Source organism: Balaenoptera ricei, chromosome 6 (assembly GCF_028023285.1).
Source record: "Balaenoptera ricei isolate mBalRic1 chromosome 6, mBalRic1.hap2, whole genome shotgun sequence".
NCBI lineage: Eukaryota > Metazoa > Chordata > Mammalia > Artiodactyla > Balaenopteridae > Balaenoptera > Balaenoptera ricei.
Genome location: NC_082644.1, coordinates 109,810,809 through 109,832,822, shown reverse-complemented (window position 1 = coordinate 109,832,822; position 22,014 = coordinate 109,810,809). Strand labels below are relative to the sequence as shown.

At 46.3% G+C, this 22,014-nt stretch overlaps 1 protein-coding gene across 3 annotated transcripts in view; it reads left to right on the top strand.

The window, feature by feature from the left end:
- Positions 1-22,014, top strand: part of GGTA1 (glycoprotein alpha-galactosyltransferase 1 (inactive)) — a 63,317-nt gene that overhangs the window by 32,018 nt on the left and 9,285 nt on the right. For 2 of the 3 annotated variants that reach the window (XM_059925520.1, XM_059925519.1), the window contains exons 2-6: positions 929-1,044; positions 9,521-9,609; positions 15,133-15,168; positions 16,939-17,004; positions 17,712-17,813. In XM_059925520.1, coding sequence (XP_059781503.1) covers positions 9,530-9,609; positions 15,133-15,168; positions 16,939-17,004; positions 17,712-17,813 — 284 coding nt within the window. In that variant the 5' untranslated portion in view covers positions 929-1,044; positions 9,521-9,529. The remainder of the gene's footprint in view (positions 1-928; positions 1,045-9,520; positions 9,610-15,132; positions 15,169-16,938; positions 17,005-17,711; positions 17,814-22,014) is intronic. The other variant, XM_059925521.1, reaches the window with a different exon arrangement.

The following is a 22,014-nucleotide window of genomic DNA, read 5'->3' as shown; positions in this document are numbered from 1 at the left end:
GCACCCCTTGGAGGCTGGGGGCAGTCCTTGGCCCCTTTCTGTCTGGTTTTGGTCCCATCTCCTTGGTCTCTCTGGAGTTTCCAGTCTGTACTCCCAAGGAGGTGTCCAGGGCCACCTGGGAGGGATGGGTAGGGGGGCTTTAAGCTTCATTTCCCTGCATCAGCCACAGCTCCCTGTGTCCTCTGTTTCACATAGGGGTTCTGAGAATGACTTCATGTGCTTTCTTTTTTAAAGCTTTTGCTGTTTCAACATTTGAAAATCCACCGCTGTGAGGTCCCTTCCAGCTGGGAAGTTCTATTTTGGGAGCAGGAGGTGGGTGTGGGAAGGGTTAAGCATTATTCAGCCAAAGAGCAGGGTTGGGCCTCAGTGACCTTTTAAAGTTCTTATAGCTCGGCTTGCAATGCGGGCGATCTCAGAACATTCTATAAAAATAGCGCTCAAACAAAACAACTTCCGAAGCCTAAAGGATGTGGATGAGAGGCTCGATGTGGAGGAATGTTTAGGTAGCATTTCAACAGGAGTCTTGAGGACTCTCTCCTTCAGGCACCCCTCTCCATTTTTTTTCCTTCCTTTTTAATCCTCCATCGGCTGTTCCTGGTAGCTGTCACTTGGGGTTGTTTGGGTTCGGAACAGTTCTCATTTTCGCCCAGGAGCGGGTGACGCAGGTGGCCTGTACGTCTCTCCCAAGGGTGGTGGCCTTCCCTCCTGCAACACCAGCCCTAGTTTGGACCTGTAGTTTCGCTTGGTGAGGGAGGCCGGGCCGTTCCCGGGCCCAGAGAGGAACGTCTCTGCCTTGGCATGCAGCTCTGAGTCAACAGGCCTGATAAACGGCCCACTTCCCAGGGCCAGCAAGGAACAAAGCCCTGACTGCTGCTGCGGGATCCGTCTGCCCCCCTCTTCCTGAAACAGCTGTTTATTCTTTTGACAGGAGTTGGAACGGAGCACCTTCCCTTCCTCCCAGCCCGGCCTCCTTCTGCAGAACGGAGCTCAATAGAACTTCGTTGTTTTGCCTTTTACTCTGGGGGGAGAGAAGCAGATGATGAGGTACGTGACATGTTGAAATGATTTACCTCTGCCTTGTCGGGGTCACTGGGGGTTTTGTGAGCCAGCTGCGGCATGGATGCCCCTGGGGGAGGAACCCCGCTCTCCCCCTAACTGCTCGCTGGTCCCCTCGGTAGTTCTAGAAGAAGATAGCGTCCTCCTCTCCCCGGCGTCGGATCAAGAAGTGGGTGCTGGCGGGATGCTGGTCCAGTCCCTGTTAGTTTGCTGCCCCTGGCAGGACCTCACAGGGCGTGGCTGCGGCCTGGGGTTTTCTGTGCAGGACTCAAAGTGCCATGGCGGGGGCAGGAGGGCGAGTCTCGGGGCCCAGGACCTGCGTTGCGGGTGGACGCAGGGCAGCGCCGACCCTTCATTTACCTCCCCTTATTTCTCTTGGAAAAACTCTTGCACACTGATTTCGGGGCCAGGCAGCAAGGAAAAGCTGGCTGGATCCAGGCTTCAGATTTCCTGAAGGGGATTCAAGAAAGGGCACTACAAGACGTCCCTCCGAGAACAGGTTATTCCATCTGTGATGGCTGGAGCGACAGCTAGTTGTATATTTAGTCTGAAGCTTGTCTCTTATTTTCCTCCATCTGTGTTTACTTTGACCCTTATAATGAAAAACATAACTGGAAACAGCCCTCCATGCACTTTTTTCCCCCCACGAACTATAACATGTTTCTTCCGACAGGGAGCATTTCCCCGTAATGCCCACCAATTCAGAGAGGTTTTAGGATAAAGCAGCATTCTCCCTCCTCAACCCCAGCACCAGCCCCCTGCCAAGAGCTGGGCCTGGGAGGCAGAGGGTCTGCTTTTCAAACACACCACCCACCTTGTGGGTGAGCCCAGTGATCTCAGCCTTTGCTGAAGCTCAGTTTCCTCAGCTAAAAGCCGCTGTGCTGACCAGGATGAGGGATGAACAGGATGGGGTGAGTGCGGAAGGCTCCCACACCAGGCACACAGGAGGCACCTGGAAATGGCAGAGGAGTTGAGCCAATGCTCACCAGCTGGTCCAAGGAGAAGCTAGCCCCTCAGTGAGTCTAGCCTGTGATTAGCTGGCTTTGGGTCAATTGCTAAGTGGTAATCATGAAAGGCAAAATGAGAGGATGTCGCAAAGAGACATGGGTGGTTAGTCCATGGGTAAGCCCACATGTTTACTGAGAACAAAAGAGTTAAAAGGGTGGGCACTGGAGGCCAACTCTCTGGACCTGAACCCTGGCTCCACCACTTTATGCTGTGTGGCACTGGGCAAGTCACTTAACCTTTCTGAGCCTCCATTTTCATAACCATAAAATGAGGATAATACTAGAGTGACTTCACAGGGTTGTTGTGAGGCTTACCTGAGAGATTGCTGGTAAAGCATTTAGCCCGGGGCCTGGCCTGGTTCAGTTGGGGGGCATCCAAGTGTTGCAGGGCCAGAAGCTTATTCAATTTTCAGGGTCCAGTTTAAGAAAAAGAATGCAAAGTTGCAAATATAATATTAGGGTGGAAGTGAATGCAGTCGTCCCTCGGTATCCACAGGGGATTGGTTCCAGGACCTCACAGATACCACAATCTGAAGATGCTCAAGTCCCTTACATAAAACGGCATAGTATTTGCATATAACCTACACACATCCTCCTGTTTACTTTAAATCACCTGGAGATCACTTACAATACCGAGTATGATGTAAATGCTATGTAAATAGTTGCATGTACGCAGCAAATTCAAGTTTTGCTTTTTGGAACTTTCTGGAATTTTTTGTTTTTTAACATTTTCGATCCGTGGTTAGTTGAATCCGTGGATGTGAAACCCATGGTTATGGAAAACTATTTAGTATGTGAGGAGACATCCCAACAAATAACAAAAACTGACAAATACTCTACATAGGACAAAATCCAGAAAACATCCTAATAAAATGTGAAAGTAATATAAAAATGATTATATGTCTGATGCACCTGTCTGATGCACCTGTCATATTTTGGCTGCATACTCCTGGATCGCCTCTTTGTCTGCTGATTTTGTAGTATCATTTTTAATAGAGACAAAAGGAAGACAAATCAGTTTTGCCTCTAGCATGGTTAGTCAATGGTTGCTTTTTATAACTGCGAGTTTAGAAGTTTCTTTCAGCTTTACAACTTGTTATCGGTGATGCCACGGCTGTGAATCTTTTGGCAGTTTCCTGCTCAGGCGGCTCCAGCCAGATCTCTGAAGAAGTCAGCTCTTCGATCCTGGATGGCGGGACGGGGGTGTGGGTACCAGGTGGCTGTGAGGTCTGGATCACTGGGACCCCTGAGCAGGGAGCAGAGCAGCAGCTAGTTCACCTCCTTCTCTTGTGGATCAAAGTGGGAGGCTCCTGGGAGCTCAGCAAGGCCTACCTGGGGCAGGTTGTTACTGGGACCCAGGTAGGTCTGCAGGGGGTGGGGTCAGTATTCAGGCCCCACCTGCAGCCCTGGGACAGGCACCCAGGCTGGAGCGATTCCCCCAGGCAGGAGCAGCGCCTCGCCTCGGGGCAGCATTTGGGCCTTCCCCACTCTCCACCCCAGTGGGAGAGCAGGCCCAATCTTGCCGGGGGTCCTGACTCAGAGGTTTCATAAGCTTCTGGATCAGTTGGCCTGTGGGCTCAACATGAGTTGGTTGGCCATCCTCTCTCTTGATCGTTACTTCCAGGAATCCGCGGGCCATTGCAGCAAGACGAGCTCCATGTGGCTGAGTGAACTTGTCCTCATAAAATGGGACTTCCAGCCCTGTGGCTGATTTCTCATCCAGGTCCTAGGTCAATCAGGAAAGCCTGTCATGGAAAGTTAAGTCCACAGGACTTGTTTCAAGGATGGGGAGACTGAGGCCAGAGGAACCCGTGACCCTGGTTCACAAAGCCGCTCTGTGTGGGAGCTGGGGTGACGTTTGAGCCTCCCCTTTCTTCCCTGCCCATGGCGAGCCATGGGGGCAAAGGCGATGCGCAGCGGGACCCTGAGCTGGGGGGCGGTGGGGAGCCGAGCTACTGTCACAGCAGTCACAGCGTGGCGTGGAGGGCTCTCGCTTGACTCTTCTGTGTGGTGCTGCCCTGGAGGGCTAAGACTCCTCTCAGAGGGAACCACAGCTCTGCCCTCAGAGCCACGCATTTCTGAATCTCTCCCCTAAAAAAGCATCATCCTTGTTACCGCTGCCATTTGTGGAGCATTTACTGACCACCAGGCACAATGTGCTGTGGAAACATGTCTCCTTTTGTGCTTTCAAGAACCCTAGAGGGTGTTTGAAGCTCCATTTTGTCTGTGTAAATAGAGGCTCAGAGCCAGAGAACTTGCCCGGGGTTGTGCATATAGGGCTGCACATTCTTAGTGCCGGCCTAATTTCTGCCTGGAATGCTGGATCTAAATGTTACAATGGAGGATGTGGAAGATTAAAGATAGGAGTTTTGTGCAGAGTGACTAATACCCAGTCAGCTCCTGAGCCCTCTCCCCACCCCCTTAGCTGCTTTGTTTTGTTTGCAACACTTGTGGGTTCCAGGGGCAGGGGGAAGAATCACGGGCAGAGAGGAAGATTCTTCAGCCTGCAGGAAGGTTTGGTTTCCTCTGCCGCTGCTGTTCCCATTCTCTCCCAAGATAATGGCTTTTCCAGGGCTTCTGAGTGCTCTGTGATTCAGCTGAGATGCTCACCTTTTCCCCTGACATGGGATGGAGAAAACAAGGGCCACTAGAATTCCTTTCAGAGAGGAATTCTGTTTGAAAGGAATACCTTGACTTAGATCAGTTGGGGTGAAACTATGAGATTCTCTGAAGTTGTGGGCGTGTGTATCATTCTGTGTGGAAGAATTAATTTATGGGCCACATGGAAACGTCTGACACTCCAGGCAAACAGAAGCGGAAAAGGAGGCGGGGGGAGGGGGCAAGGACGGCGGAGGAACGACAGGCTTACAGCGTGACTCTGCCTTGCGAAATGCACCCAGGTTTTTAGCACAGTCTGCACCTGTTCCAGGAGTGGGGACGGTTTCCTGTGGAAACCGTTGCAGGGGCTGAGTTCTGGGAGTGGCCCAGGAGCAGCCCGTGTTGGTGGTGGTATGGATTCAGAGGGAAATCGCAAACACCATGACAAGAGGGCCTGGGAGATGCTGGGAGGGCTCAGGTGGGACTGGGCCTGGCTGGGCTCACATGATCCTCTGAGGGGTGGGGTCCAGGTGACTCAGCTAGTTACACTCGCCCATATAAGGCAGGGTGTTAGTACTCCGTAGGTCTTAATTCTGTGCTCAACCCCTTGAATGGGATATTTGGAAGCAACCCCAACTTTCCTACTTGGTGGGTAAGATAGTCAACCACGAATCTTCAGAATGACACAGTTTTGAAAATTCTGAGAGACAAACACATCAGCGAAGGGCTTTTAGGTCGCATTGGCTGCCAAATGCCTCATTTTATCCAGAGAGAAAAATAAAAATGTTTTAAAAGACCCGCTGGCCACCCTGCCAACCCTTCTGTCCCCAGAGACTTGGGTTCCAGATTCCAGGAAGCGTGTATACACCCATTTCCAGTGCTTTGCTAAAGGATGTGAGATTGGCTCATTTGCACAGCTTCCAACTGTAAGTTTCCAACAAGAGTGATGCTTGGCCACAGCAAAAAGTAAGCAGATTCAAGTCATTTATAGAGTCCAGAAAGAAATGGGCTTCAAGAGTTGCCTCTGAGGCTAATTTCTGAAATTAAAAAATCAAACAGCTGCATTTGGAGAGGGGATTAGGGGGTGTGTCTGATTTTATATCAGGCTCTCAATGTTCTCTGCCATGAGAGCTTGTGCGTTTCTCCATTTAATGTTTCTTACACCAGGAGAAAATTTGCGTTTGATCCTCAGCAGGTGGGGTTGATAAAGCTTCGGATGGCCTGGGCTTGATCAAAGAAAATCAGTCTCCTGGCATTGCCAAGGAGCTCTTAATCAGGCTGCAGCACAGAACAGATGGATAAATCTTTATAGAGTCCCTAATTTGCATCAGTTTGCACTTTATTGTTTAACATGTTCTTATTCCAAAACCCTATTCTTTTCTCTCGAATGTGTTTTGAGCTCTTGCTAACTACCAGGCACTGTGCTATCTTCATTGGATCCTCCCAACAGCCTGTTTTATGGATACCAGTAATAAGAACTAGCATTTTTTGAGCATTTATATGGTGCCAGGCACAATGCTAAATATTTTATGGATGCCAACTCTTACAGTCATCATTTTTAACCCCATTTTAAAGACGAGGAAACCCATCTAACGTGACCCATTACAGGTCCACCATCCCTTTTCTGAATCCCTAGGGCCAGATATGTTGGAACTCAGAATTTTTTAGATGCAGAGTATTTATCCTATTATGTAATGCTCCCAGTGCAGCAGCAGCAAGCACATAAAAAAATACATCAATATGTATGCAAAGAAACATTTAAACAGTCTCACTAAGTGGGATAAAGATTATAAATAGCCTCATGTCAGTTAGGGCCTGGATGCCAATTGAATTATAAACAGGTTTTGGTTTTCAGAACTTGGAGTTGGGTGAGGGTCTGAAAAGATGCTTACATGTTCGGAGTCACCCATTTTCATGTGTCTCAAATCCCCGCCTCATTCCCAAGCTCCTGTGTTCTATCACCATCCACACTTCTCTGCGAGTGAAGACAGTGGCAGAGAGAGATGGCCACAGTCTCGATCCAGATCTGTTTGCTTCCACACCCAGGCCTTTCCTTGCACTCAACGCTAATGCTGTTGACATAGAAATCACGTGGCTTTTTCCAGCAGCGGGGCCGAGTTGCATGCAGCCCTCTGCATTTCGTAACTTTGCTGTGGGCCCGGGCTGTCTGTGCCAGCTCACGACGTATTCACAGGGAAGAAGCTTGAGACCGAGGTTTCCCTGTGACCCAGCAGACTCATCTTCTCACGGTCTCTGGAACACCACCGATCACAGTTGTATCTGAATGCTGGAGGTTGAGTTATGACTTTGAGTTCAGCCCTGGCTTTTCCATTTCCAAACAACGCACTTTCTAAGCAAGAAGGAATAGAGTGTCATGGCTGATCCCATACTTTTTCTTCTTTAACTGGATTTAATAATAAAGGTGATGGAGCATGTGAGATCCAAGCCGGGAATCATCTCAGAACGCTCTTTGAAAAGAATTGGAGAATAACCTGTCCCCTGAAAGGACACATCTCAGTGCCATTCTCATTTTATTTCGTGCGCTCACCAGACATTTATTGACAGCCCCCTCTGCTGTCTGTGGGGCACTGGGGATTCAGGGTTGAATAAGAAGACATCCTTCCTGGGACTTGCCTGCCCGTCCAGTGTTTAAGATTCCATGCTTCCAATGCAGGGGACATGGGTTCCATCCCTGGTCAGGGAACTAAGACCCCACGTGCCACGTAGTGCGGCCAAAAAAAAAAAAAAAGAAGAAACATCCTTTCGGCCCTCAGGAAGCTCAAACGAATGATTAGGGGAGACAGAGCCAAATGTGGACGTTACCACATGAGCCGCCTCCCAAGGTGATGTGTACAGCAACGTAAATAAAGTGATGGGGGAGCTGGAGGAGAGAAAGGGGGCTTCGCCGGTGGTCAGGGTGGAGGTGGGAAGTGGCTTCACAAAGGCGATGACATTGGCTCCCACATGTCCACTCCTGTGTTTTCTCCACCTCCTGGTCCTCTCCTTCTCGCCCCCTCCTCTATCCTACCTCTAAGGGTCGGCATCTTCAAGCTTCAGCCCAGGGCCCTCCTTCCTTCTTTTCCCTCTACATTCTCTCCTTGGTAATCGAATTCATTCCCTTCACGTTAAATACTGTCCTGGGTCCGTGGACAGCTCCTCCAACGCCACGGCCCGCCCACATCTCTCCCATGAACTTCAGACTCGGAAGTCCACTTGCCTACTCGTCTCCATTCAGGTGTTCACACACGCCTCGAAATACACACATCCAAAAGGCAATTCATGATCCTTGTCCTGCAAGCCCGTTCCTCCTCCAACCCATTTGAGGAAATGCTACAACCCACCTGCTTAAGCAGAAACCTTGTTTCTTCCCTCATCCCTGATGACTAAATTACCAGCCAAATTCTATCAGTTGTGTCTCCAAAGTATATTTTGAATGAAGCTACCCTTTGAGCCAGGCCACCTCCTCTTTGTGGCCATTAAAATAGTCTGCCCTTGTCCTTTTATCCTTTCTGCATACCCAGCGCCCAGATGGATCTCTCTGAATGAAGTTGGATGAAGTGATTCTTCAGCTTCAGATGCTTTGGTGGGTCCCCACCCACTTTCCATGCCTTTCCAGGCTCTGACTGCCCCTGCCCACCCTCTGACTGCCTCCTACCACCACCCCGCCCTCGTTCCAGCCGCTCAGGTGGGACAACTTCACTACTTTTTTCTTGTCCAGGTTTTTTGTTTTTGTTTTATTCCAAACACAAGAAGCTTTTTCTCGGTCAGCCTGGTATAGATGCTGTTTCCGAAATATTCTCACCCTTTCTCATGGCACTTTTCATCCTTTTCCATCCTATCTTCATCCCGTGGGAAGCTTTAAAATCACCTCCCCAGTGAGGCCTTCCCGGACTACCCAAATTAAGGTACTTCCCAAACCGTTATTCCCCACCCATCACCCCTTCCCCCTTCAATCACAATTTCATGCAGCACTCAAGAAATATTTATATACCTACTGTGTGTCGACTGTGTGGGTGTGGTGGAGAAAAGCTGTCTGGGAAGTGGTTGAGTCTAGATTGTAAAGGACCAGGGTGTTTTGCCCTCTAAGGATGGGCATATAGGCAGTATATCAAGGGCAGCAGAGCTCAGGAATGGATGGTTCCCCGAAATCACATGCCAAGAGTTGGGGCGATCTGAGTCAGAGGCAGCTGGCGTCCATGGGAAACATTAGCTAGACCCTCACTCAAGAAAAATGGTACGGATGAACTTATTTGCAAAGCAGAAATAGAGTCACAGATGTAGGGAAAAAACTTACGGTTACCAAGGGGGGAAGGGGGGATGGGATGAAGTGGGAGATTGGGATTGACACATATACACTACTATGTATAACTAATGAGAACCTACTGTATAGCACAGGGAACTCTACTCAATGCTCTGTGGTGACCTAAATGGGAAGGAAATCCAAAAAAGAGGGGATATATGTATACATATAACTGATTCACTTTGCTGTACAGCAGAAACTAACACATCATTGTAAAGCAACTATACTACAATAAAAATAAGTAAATAAATAAATAAACAAACAACCCCCCACTCTCCCACATCCATGGTGAACCTTGTGATCAATAAGGATACTTTCCCTCTGAGCCTCAAAGTGGCCTTAGCGTCCTTCCCAACCCAAGCAGCCCCGTCAATTCATTGAACTGGCTAATTTGCCATCACAGGCCTATGCAGTTTAGGGTAGAACATGCTCCTTAGCTCTCGTTAAATATTCATCAACTTTTCCTTTTAGAAAGGATATGGGTAGAAGCATTTCTTAAAAACCATATCCCATTCTCAATATTTAATCTATTTTTCCCCCTCTTCTTTTCTTTTCCCAGGAGAAAATAATGAATGTCAAAGGAAAAGTGATTCTGTCAATGCTGGTTGTCTCAACTGTAATTGTTGTGTTTTGGGAATATATCAACAGGTAATTATGAAACATGATAAAGCGATGTTAATGAAAGTCTCCTCTAATCTCCAGGTATCAGCCAAGTCAGCAGGTTGAATTAAAATTAGGATTAACTGACACCATAAAGAAGGGATTCCATCCTTCCTGTATCCCTGAGCCCTAGACTGTCTTTAAAATCATTAGATCTTCATGCACCTTCTAAGTAATTAATTATCTTCCTTCTTGCCATGTTCCTAATGTCTTGATTTTTATACCTTTGCGGTTCTGGGTAGGCTAGAGCCAGAAACAGTAAGGTCATATTAAGAGCAAAATATCATATTAAATTATTTATATGACCAGATATGGAAATTATCTTAAGAAATTTCAGACAGGAATTCCATGAGAAATCCACCCTGATTTTTGCAGTCCTAAAATATTTGCAGAGTTTAAAGGAACAACTCAAGGTTGTTGACTTTGGTGTAAAATACACTCTGAATTGCTGGTGATTCATTTGTGCCTGGCTAAAACTTTTGGGTATTTTGTCTTTCTTTTAACCCTGGAAAGCAAAATGAATTAAATATTTCTGAGTTTTCAAGTTCATCAGTGGATTCACCCCAAATATTTGAGCTGCTTCTGTGTTTTTGGAAACTACCAGTGCCTCGGAGTTTCCAGCTGCAGAGGCCTCTGACAAAGGAGTCTCCACAAGTGGCTACAAAAATGCACGATGGTTTTGACTTAAGAGGCATTGGTGCAGCTCAGCCTTTCTTTCAAAAAGGCCACCTTACAATTCTGGGCCAGGAGAGCTGTCTCGTCACCATTGATATTTTCATGGTGAAGTGTCTTAGAAGCCTCCCAAGTTCAAGATGATGGCCTGGATGAACATTAGAATGTCTCTTTCAATTCTTAAATTCTAAGATTTGATGAGCCAGCAGGACAGTCTTGGCCACTTATAAAGGAACTGCACCTTCAGGTACATCAGTAGAAGGAGGATTCTCTAGACTCCAGAGCTGTTATTCCCCGGGGTGCTGCATAGATCTAACCGCTTCTGGAGTGTTATCCTGTTTCATTCTGAACAACTCATTTTAAGAAAAACAAGACAAGCTAGAGAGTGACCCTGCTGAAGGGGGTCTATAAATCAGGTCTTTCGAATTGAAACTGTGGGTACTTAGTCCAAAGAGAAGATGACTCAGTGTTGGATGCAGGGACCCTGGGGCTTCCTTAGATACTTGAGAGCTGAGGAAATATCCTTGCTGGAGTCTGGAGCTAGGCTGCCTGGGGCTGGTCCTGTGCCACCACTTACCTCCTCTGTGACTTTGGGCAAGTTACTCAGCCACTCTGTTCCTCAGTTTCCCTATCTTTAAAAATGGGAGAACAAACTTATGGTTACCAGGGAGAAGGGTGGGGGGAGGGATAGTTAGGGAGTTTGGGATTGACATGTACACACTGCTGTATTTAAAATGGATAACCAACAAGGACCTACTGTATAGCACAGGGAACTCTGCTCAATATTATGTAACAACCTAAATGGAAAAAGAATTTGTAAAACAATAGATACACGTATATGTATAACTGAATCACTGTGCTGTACACCTGAAACTATCACAACATTGTTAATCAACTATACTCCAATATAAAATAATAAGTTAAATTAAAAAAAAGAAATGACTGATGAATAGGGGGCTGTTCTCCCTGTCTTGGTGAGTGTATTTGTGGAGCAGACCAGTTTGTATACCTGTAAAAGCTTTAGTAAACCTGGATTTTTTTCTTTTTTAAATGGGCTTGACAGTAGTACCTGCTTCATAGGGTTGTTGGATTAAATAAGTTATTGTGTATAAAGCACTTAGGGCAACACACTCAGTAAATGCTAGCTGCTATCACCATTATCATCATCATCATTACCGCCATCCTCATCATCTGCTCAGAGGGCAGAATAGGACAGGGGATTTTGACAAATAATAGAAGGAAGAGCTCTAGCAGTTGGAAGAATCCAACAGACGAGCAAGCACCCTTTGGGTTCCTCCCCTGAATTGAGATGCTTGTGTAGGTAACCTTCAAGCTCTGAACGCTTGGTTGGATAACCTTGGTGTTTTGAATTGCAGCCAGAGTCATACTTCCATATTTTGGGTACTTCACAAAATTAAATTATGGGAGCCAAAGGCCCAAATGTGCATGTTGGCACTGGCCTCCCATAAAGAGGGTTGTTTTGCAGTGCTGGGCACACTCTTCTCTGCACAGTAACGGGAGCAGGTTCTGGCTGCTCTTCAGGGCCATAGTCTGGCACCCAGACTGCGGCCACATAATTCTTCAATGTGAGGAATCTATTTGAACGTCTGCAAGAGGTTTAAAAGGCAGCAGATTCTTTGCCACCCTGTGAATTGGCCATGTGATGATCTGAGGTGAGCTGAGGGCACCAACCTTAGACAGGTGGGCAGCACTGTAGCTAAAAAGGGTTGTAAAATAACTCAATTGAACACATCAACTGATCAGGAAAGAGAACTGTTGTCAGTAGAGCATCCTGAAAGAAAGTTTGATTTGAGGCTGGATAAAAAAAAATTCTTAGAATTTTAGAGATGGAAGAAACTTTAAAAGTTATAATAAAGTAATGATAGTGAGGGTGATTTTGACGATAGCAGCTACTAGTTATTGAGCATTTGCAGGTGCCAGGAACTGCACTGTGCATTCCCTCCAGTTCTTAAAATAGGCCTGCAAGTAAGTATTAGTCAGCATTTCCAGATGAGGAACACTGAGTCTCCACAATGTTAAATGTGAATGTTCCAGATCACATTTTCAGGAAGATTTAGGTCCGGAGCTGTCTGATTGCAGCCCATTCTCGACCCACGATACAACCCTTCCTTTAGTTGAGAGTTCCCATTTTTCAAGTGACAAAACAGAGACCAAATAGGTGAAATGACTTAACAGTGAATTTATGTCCAAGTTCTAACTGGAACTCAGATCTGATTTCATCGTCTGGGGCTCCTTCTTGAGCTAGTTGTTCATGCCGAGTGCTGTGAGGGATACAGTGTGAGCCAAGGAGAATTCCTACCCTCAAGGGGTTATGCTTTGGATGGGGCAAGCAGACATACACACCAATAAACCAAAAATGTGGGACTTCCCTGGTGGTACAGTGGTTAAGAATCCGCATGCAAATGCAGGGGACACGGGTTCGATCCCTGGTCCGGGAAGATCCCACATGCCGTGGAGCAACTAAGCCTGTGCACCACAACTACTGAGCCTGTGCTCCAGAGCCCGTGAGCCACAACTGCTGAGCCCGCGTGCAACAACTACTGAAGCCCGCGCACCTAGAGCCTGTGCTCCACAGCAAGAGAAGCCACTGCAATGAGAAGCCCATGCAATGCGACGAAGAGTAGCCCCTGCTCGACACAACTAGAGAAAGCCCGTGCGCAGCAACAAAGACCCAACGCAGCGATAAATAACTAAATAATTTTTTTAAAGTTAAATTTAGAAAATCAAACCAAAAGCCTAGATAAAGTTAAATTTTAAAAAAAATAACCAACAATGTGAAGTGGAGGAAGGACATCAGAGGGAGAGAAAAGGGACCATGAGAGTTCAAGAAGACAAAGATTATGTTTGGCTTAGAGAGGGATCTATTTTTTTTGCCTTCATTTACAGATATTTATTGAGCACCTACTATGTGCCAGGCACTGTGCTATGATTGTACCAAGGAAGGCACAGAAGAGGTGGCATTTGAGCTGTGCCTTGAAGGATGAATATGTGTCCAACACCATACACTGCGGCGTGGGTGTTGCTGTGACCTGAGATGTCGAAGGCTTCTGGGAGAGGAGGGTGCAAAGGGCAAGATGGCAAATTAAAAAGTTGGGACAAGGTGGCGAATCTGAATCTACAAATCGACGCCCTGAGTGCCAGGTGGGGGTCTGAGTGCTGAGTTGCAGTGGGCCCGCCCTCTCCTGTCCCCTCTCCCTTCCTCCTCTTCTAGGGCGTGGAGTCAGATTCCCCAGGTTCAAATACTGTTTCTTCTCCTAGCAGTATGACCTTGAACAAAACCACTTAATGTGTCGGTGCCTCTGAGGAAGAATAGAACCTCCTTCACTGATTGTTGTGAGGATTTAATGAGCTAATGCATGTCAATTGCTTAGAACAGTCCCTGGCCAAGTATTAGCTATTATGAATATTGTCAGATCAATAAACAGATTTAGAAACAAGGGATGTTAGAGCTTGGTCCACAAGTACTGAGCTCAGAGGGGAAACCATAGGTGGAAAGAGGGCATGCATTTTACTCCTACCAGGAGATGTGGACTTCCAGCAGGGGCAGAAGGCAGAGTCTGAAACAAATATTAATCATTTATTTTTTTCAGAGATGAGGGCAGCTGGGGCCAGAAAGGCGCTGAGCCAGGGCATGTGCCTGAGCCCAGGTCCAGAACTCTTTCTACCAGGCTCTCTCCCTTTTGTTCACAGGGAGGAGAAGTGAGCAAGTAAGGTTTAGCCATTGGGCACAGCTTCCGTGCACAAAACAATGGAGGAATCTAGTACTACAAGTCCTGTCCCTTTACCCCCCAGATGTCTCTCAAGTCAGTGCACTCCTCTCCCTCCATCTCCTTGGCTGCCTTGACCTGGGCCTGGACCACTGCCAGCACCTCATGACTAGTCACCCATATCTACTCTCACAAGGCCTACAGATAGGACCCTATTCGTCTCCTGCCTAAAACTCTTCAAGGGCAAAATCCCCAGCAGGCCTCAGCGAGGGGACCTCTGGCTACTTCTCTGTTTATTTCCTTGCACAGTTAAATGCCTCCTTCCTTTCTCAGGGCCTTTGCATATTTTTGTCTCTGTTAGGGACACTCTTCCCAGTTCCTCTTCCCCTGGACTCCTATTTATCCTTCAGAACTCAGCTAAAACATTATCCCCTCCTCTGGGAAGCCTTCCAGGTCTTCCTGTTAAGTGCTCCTGGTTACTTATGCTTTTTTTTTCTGCTCTCCCCACTAGCTTGTCTGCATCACAAGGACGCATAGGGACTGTGTCTGTCTCAGCCAATACCATATCCCCAGCACTTGGCATGTAACACACTGTCAGCAAGTATTTGTTGAATGAAGGGAGGTGGGCCCCTAGAGGAGTCATATAGTCGCTGGTCCAGTCTTGTAGGTGCCTTCAGATGGTCTCACTGCCTTCGTTAGCTAAAGAAATGCCCTTTGAGGCTGCTCTGTAGAAGGCTCTGAGCTGGTGGTGTGCTAGCTGTGCAGTCATTGGTTTTAAGATAATCCTGGGTGATTCCTGAGCAGGTGGCAGGAGGGGACCTGTCTGTGGAGCCTCTCCCTCAGCAAAGCCACCCTGGACAATGGAGAGCTGCCACCTTTTTTTTTTTTAACTGAGATTTGAGATTCTCCAGAGACCTTCTTCCCGCCCCTTGTTCTGAGTAATCCAGAAGTGACTGAAGTCCCTTGATATCATTGGTTCTATCTCAAAGGAAGGTGGAAACCTGGGAGTAGACAAAACCCAAGCTCTCAACTCAGCCCAGGGCTTCAATGATAATGGTTTTCTCCAAATTAAAAGTAACGTGATATGTTTTTATTTCTCATTTGCTTTTAGCCCAGAAGCCTCTTTGTTCTGGATAAACCAGTCAAAGTAAGTGCTTTGAATTCTAGATATCTATGGGATGCCTCCCATGTCCACTCTGGCACCCCTACAGTCCATTCTTAACATGGCAGGTGGTGATGCAGCTCTGGTCACAGGTGGAAGGGAGGGGTCCCAGGGGTCTGGCCTGTACTCCTCCAGCCCCCTAGTCTTGCCTTTACAGAGCCATGACTCTTGTTTTGTTCTTGCTTCTCATCAACTGTCTATCTCTTTAAGTAGTGTTGTCTGGAGGACATTCCTGCCTTGCTCATAAAAATAATCAGGGTAGGTATTGTCCATTATGCAACCCACTACACGTTGTATAAAGACCCCTGCAAGAAATTTTGTTGAGACAAAGGATCAGGAAAAAAGTTTGGGTTTCCCAATGAACTAGTGTGTGTAGGAGGAGGAGGAGGAGGAGGATGATGATGATGATGATGATGATGAAGATTGGCAGTTAGGACTCTGTAAGCCTTCGTTTTTCTGTCTTTGTCTTGGTTGCCAAGAAGCTCAGAGCAAAGTGTTGTGCTTAACTTAACTTGTACTTTCCTCGGCCTTCATTTCTGATATAATTTCTCCCCTGGTGTTAAATCCCGGCTTTTGTGCTTACATGCCATGGGATCTTGGCAATTTGCTCAAACCCACTCAACCACTATCTCAGCCATAAAATAAAAATAAAGGTAAAACTTTTATTCTCACAGAGTGGCTGAGATGACCCAAGTCATGTGAAAACACCTACCTGAGTGACTAAAATGTTCCTCTGTTTCCTTTTGTTTTTGTTTGGTTTGTTTAGTTTTGTCTTTATTCTTGTATTGTTTCCCTATTTATTGAAACCATACCTTTTTTTTTTTTTTAATTTTGGAAAATTTATTAATTTTATGCAAGTGGGGAAAAGAAAAGAAAAGTAACCATATCTTCTTAATCATAAACCATCTCAAGCACTTCTTGAAAGTAGATGGGCTTTAAAATAGGTTTCTTATTATTTATACCCATTCATGCCTCACCACCTTATTTGTCCAACCGAAGGGCATTGTATCCCCTGGCTTCCCCCTCTTTTCCCTCCTCCGGAAGGTGCCCACCTTGGAGAGACTCTCACAGTGAATGTGGACACTTCAGCATGTGCGTGGTGAAAGTGGTTCTGATTACAGATTGCTGAGCTTCTTTCTGGTTTAGAGACCCTCAGATTTCCTGAGTCTGTCACTGCTGACCTTTGTAGCAACTCAAATTCTCCTCGTTTAGCAAAAGACATCATTCTTGGAAACGTGCACTGTTTTCTTGAAAGACGCCGACTTGCTACAGTAATTTTCAACTTAGAAAGCTCTTTTACATATGCTATTTTGTTTAGTCTTCAAAGCCACCTTCATGGTAGATTTATTATTGTTGTTGTTATTATTAGCATCTAACTTTTCAGAGGAGAAAATCAAGCTTCAGAGAGGGAAAATGTCCGATCACAGTCACACAACTAGTAAGTGGCAGATCCAGGACCCAGAGTTATGTATTAGTTACCTCCACATCTTGTCATTCTTCTTCTCTCCTTCTCTCCCTGCTAGGGCTCCCTAGATGAGCTGAGTGCCAGGGGACGCCCAAGGGAGGGGAGATCCAGGGAGTGTCAGGTCCATCCTCTCTCATTCAGCTAGAGCGGCGTCGCTTCGGTTCATTTTATGAATTAGTGATTTGAAAAAAATTTTTTTTAAGTGACCTGCCATAAAAAGTGTTTGGAAACCCCCCAGTTTGGGACTGCCTCATTTTCTAAAAACGTTTGTCATCTTTTTCATTTCTTAGAAACCCAGAAGTTGGTGACAGCAGCATTCAGAAGGGCTGGTGGTTTCCGAGCTGGTTTAACAATGGGTAAGGCGGTCAGACGATGATCTGTTTATCCACCCGACGCTATAGAGTCCAAATAAAATGGTTTCATATGGGGATATTTGTATATGTAGAGCTGATTCACTTTGTTATAAAGCAGAAACTAACACACCATTGTAAAGCAATTACATTCCAGTAAAGATGTTAAAAAAAAAACTTTAAACTAAAAAAAAAAAGTGGTTTCACAGCCATAAACTCAGTCACTTGTCTTTCTGGCCTATTGGAAGCACACAAGGACTCTATTTCATGGTTGGGACTGGGACGTTAAGTTTGGTTTTCATGTTTTTGGTTTTTCCCATTTAACTTGAGGATGAGTGAAATTCAGGCTAAATTTGGGATTGCAGGAAAGACTGTCATACGCTAAAATGTTTTCATGAGGACGGTTTTATGAAGTTTCCCTCCCCCTGAAATAGCCTGATGGTTGTTGGGTCATTAAATTGCTCACTGTGCTGACCTGGGAGGATAATAAGAAAGGTGAGTACTGCACCTTTGCATCAAAAGTACGTCTTTATGAATAAACGTTTAGTATCATGAACCTTTCTCCAGACATTCACTTGGTGCACGTGTTCTCTGCCTTGGCACCCGTTTTTGCAGGATCCTCATTCACCTTCCTGCCTTCCTCAGCTTGTTTTCCCTCCCTGCCTTAGATCACCCTCCCTGCCTTCCTCAGCTTGTTTTCCCTTTGTACGTAGGACCCACAGTTACCACGAAGAAGAAGAAGACATAGACAAAGCAAAGGAGCAAAGAAAGGAGGACGAAGAAGAGCTTCAGCTATCGGACTGGTTTAATCCACAGTAAGAAAAGAAGCATCGCCCCAAGTCCAGTAAATCCATAGCTCAGCAGTGGTGGGGGGCTGCATAGGCAACAGTGCCGTGGAGAACGTTCCTGACTGAGGAGACAGAGTCTTAGCATCTATTAGACCTTGAAAACAGATTAGATGAGAAACTGAGAGGCTGGATATTTTGACTTAAATGCTTGAGCAACAACGACAGTGATTCTGACAGCAGTGGCAGCAAATGAATCACAAAATACTGGGGCTGGAAGTGTTCTTACAGGCCACGGGGTGTTGTGGAAAGCCGCAGAATCTAGAGTCAGAGCAAGAAACTTCTGTGATTCGGTTAACTCATCTGTAACATGGCAGTGATGATCCAGAATCTCACAGGGCCATGCACACATTCTGTAGCGTACAACAAATGTTTATCAGACACCTATGATATGCTAGCTGGTGTTTTTCAAACCACTGGTCACTACCCATTAATGTGTTCAGAAATTAGCTGAATGGGTTAATAACAGCTTTTTAAAAAATCGAAATCAAATGGAAAATCAGAAGGTATCACATGAAGTAAGGATAGGTATTGTTTAGTGGAATTTTTGCTTCCGTATATATGTGTATGTGCATATGTGTTTGTGACAGAAGATGTATTTCTCACTATGAGTCATGGTCAAAAATTCTGTACTAGACATTGTATTAGGCACAGGAGACAGTAGAAATCAATCAGTATGGTTATATTCAAGAAGTTCACAGTCCTGTAGGGGCACTAGGTATGCTACTAGTATTTGCCATGATTGGTAAGGAGGTGTGATCAACCTGACTTAGAAGGATGCGGTTTGGGGGTAAGGAGGTAGGAGCTGTCCAGGATGACCATGAGGCCTGAGAGACTGGTGGGTGGTGGTGCCATTGACCAGGAAAGGGTCTAGGAGTGGTGGTGGGGGCATGAGGGGCGATGAGCTCAACTGGGGATGTATGTGGATTCAGGTACTTGTGGGGCATCTGGACAGAGATTCACAGGGTGCCTGTCTTGGTCATTCAGGCTGCTATAACAAAATACCATAGACTGGATGGCTTATAAACAACAAAAATATATTTTGTACAGTTCTGGAGGCTGGGAAGTCCAAGATCAAGTCCCCAGAAGATGTGGTGTCTGATGAGGACCCACTTCCTAATGTATACACGGTCATCTTCTCATTGTTTTCTCACGTGGTAGAAGGGAAGAGGGAACTCTCTGAGGTCTCTTTTCTAAGGGCACTAATTCTATTCATGAGGGTTCCACCCTCATGACCTAATCACCTCCCTAAAGCCCCATCCACTAATACCATCATGTATGGGATTAGGTTTCAACACATGAATTTTGGGGGGACACAATAGTCTATAGCAGTGCCCATAAGTGTGGCAGAAGATATGCAGTAGAGATGTAGGAAGAGGAGCCATCAGAGTGCAGGTGGCGATGGGATCTGCAGGCCTGGATGAGGCCACCAGGTGGATGTCTGACATCAGCATTTAAAGGGCCAGTGGAGGAAGAGAACTCTGAAAAGGAGCAGGAGTGGCTGTAGAGGTAGGAGGAGGACCAGGGGAGAGTAGTATCTATTCCAGCATGAGGGATCTTGGGCTCTGGAAAGACTGAACATGTTCTGGCAAGTTCTCTTATTGTTTTGGGATAAGGGATCCATGTCAGTGTGAAAGGATGGGGAATTTTGGCCTCCCATGTGTCATTTGAAGAGCTGGACAATGACATGGGGTAGCCATCTATGAGATGCTAAACCATTCCTGGAAATGTAAGATTATGGAGGCACTGTAGCTTTGACAAGCTCCTTAGATGTGTGTGTGTGGGGGGTGGTGAGACACCCCTGTCCCCGTGCCCCACACCAAGGGCCAGTTAGATGAGCTAGAGATGGTCACCAAGCTCCCTTCAAAGGAGGGCGGCACGCTTTTACTGTGGTACTTGTGCTTTGCGGAGTGGGACTTGGGAGGCGGGGCCGGGGCTGAATTACTGGGGTCAGAGAAGAGGAACAGCTCACAGCCACCAGCTGTCACTCTCTCCACTCTCCCCCACGCACGGCTCAGTTTCTCCTCCAAACAACTGGCGAGCAGATATTTAAAGAATATTGATTTGTAGTGACACCAAATCTAAGCCTTCTCAGGAACTAAAGTATATTTCTTGCATAACTGAATGAAAGATGAACAATTGAATTAATAAACAAATATATTTATAGAAATGTATGCTTTTCTGTAAACTGTCTGAAACATCTTAAGTATATTGTGTATACATTTTTACATCAGTATCACTTACTCTCTGTATCATCACATCCTCTTAATTTTCCTCCTGCTTCTCCCATCTCCCTTCTCAGTCTCCTTAACTGGGGCCTCTCCCTCTTCCCAGCCATCAAATATTAGTTTCTGGAGGCTGAGTCCAGTATCCTCATCTCATTTCTTTATACCATCTTCCAATGTGCTCTCACCCATTTCCATGGCATTAGATACCATCCATGGGTGAATGACACCCACATTTATATCTTTAGTCCAAAGGTTTTCCCTGATCCCCTGCTTGTGTCTGACTGCCTGCCTGACATCTCTGTGTGTCTCACGTGACCCAGATGGAGTTCTTGATTCTACCCCACCCTCATTCTTCTCATTCCCCATCTCAAGCCAGAGTCCAGGAGACCTCTCTGATTCCTCCTTCATCCTTTCCTTCATCCATCCCACAGTCTAATTCATTTACATGTTCTGTTAATTCTTCCCCCCAAATTCTTCCCACATCATCTCCTTCTCGCCATCCCACAGCCACCACCCTTGTTCATGTCACCATCAGCTCTTGTCTACGTGCTGCTGCCTGGAAGGAGTACAGTAAATAACACATTGTATGCATTCCACACCTGTTTTGAACTGCTGCATGATTCATAGAACTTTAACACTTCCTCTTCCCCACCCTTGGGGACCACAGTGTACCCATAAATAAGTACATAAAATGTAAAAGCTACCAATTACCTAGCTAGGTGTGTGTTTGGGTTATGGAGGCCCTTTTATTTTGTGGGAAACCTTTAGTCTGTACTGGTGGAACCCCACAAGCTGAAGTAACACAGTGGGTGCCCTGCTTGGAAAGAAGGCATTTGAGCAGTTTCCCATCTTTCCTGGTACTTTTTCCTCCTTTTAGAGCCCCATCTTCGTAACCTTGGACATCTTTTGCTCTTACACATGTGTGGTTTGCCTGCTGTCACTTGTCTTTTTTTTTTCAGGGTTGGGCGGGGTGGGGTCTGAGCAGAGGTTCATCCAGGAAGCTGATCTCGATCATCTTGCCACCCCATCTTCCTCCCCACGGCCTGCGTTTTCAGCCTGTCATCTGGCTTCCTAGTCAGGGTCGCTGACATGTTGGAATTGCCAGTGGAATTTAATAATTAACAGCTGGGAAATAGAACATTTTAATTTTTAATGAAACGTTAATTTTTAATATTACTGCTTTTTTTTTTTTCCTGCTCAAAGGACTCTTCCCAGCCAAGTAAACAAACTGGACACTGGTGTCTTGACTCAGTCTTTCTAGAAGGTGTAGACTGAGTGGTCGTGCAGTGGAGGAGCATGTGGTAGGCTGACCACCTGTCAGGACTGTGAGACTCTCAAGGGGTAGGACGGGTCTCATTCCTCTGATCTCCGTGCTCAGCCCTGGGCCTGGCACAGAGCAGAGACTTAGCAGATGTGCATGGTGGGGCTGAGGGCCCTGGTCTGGCCCCTCCTGTTGATTAAATGGCTAAAGGTGTAGTTCCCTTCTCCTTCTCGCCTACCCCTGCTTTCTTTATTTGTGAAACGGGTGAGGACAGCACCCGCTCTAGAAGGTAGTTGTGAGGATTCAATGAGAGAATGAAAGTCAAGGGCAGCCCCTGTACCCCGAAGTATTAAATAAGAATACCGTCCTTTCCTCCTTTTTCTCTTCCTCTTTCTCTTCCTTTTCTTAAAAATAATATTACCAGCTTGCCAAATGTTCAGCTCACGCATGGCTTAGCTGATGGGCTGGGACAGAACTAAGAGATCCTTGACAGACAATGGATGAGGTGACAATGCATGGGAGGGTTTGTGTTCAGAAACATTGGTTATAGAATGATAAGCCGTGTGTGTGTGTGTGTGTGTGTGTGTGTGTGTGTGTGTGTGTATGTTGGTTTGAAATCCAGTCATTCAACAAAGCTGGGAGTTTTATGTGACTAAAAGCATCACATAAGCTTCTAAAAACA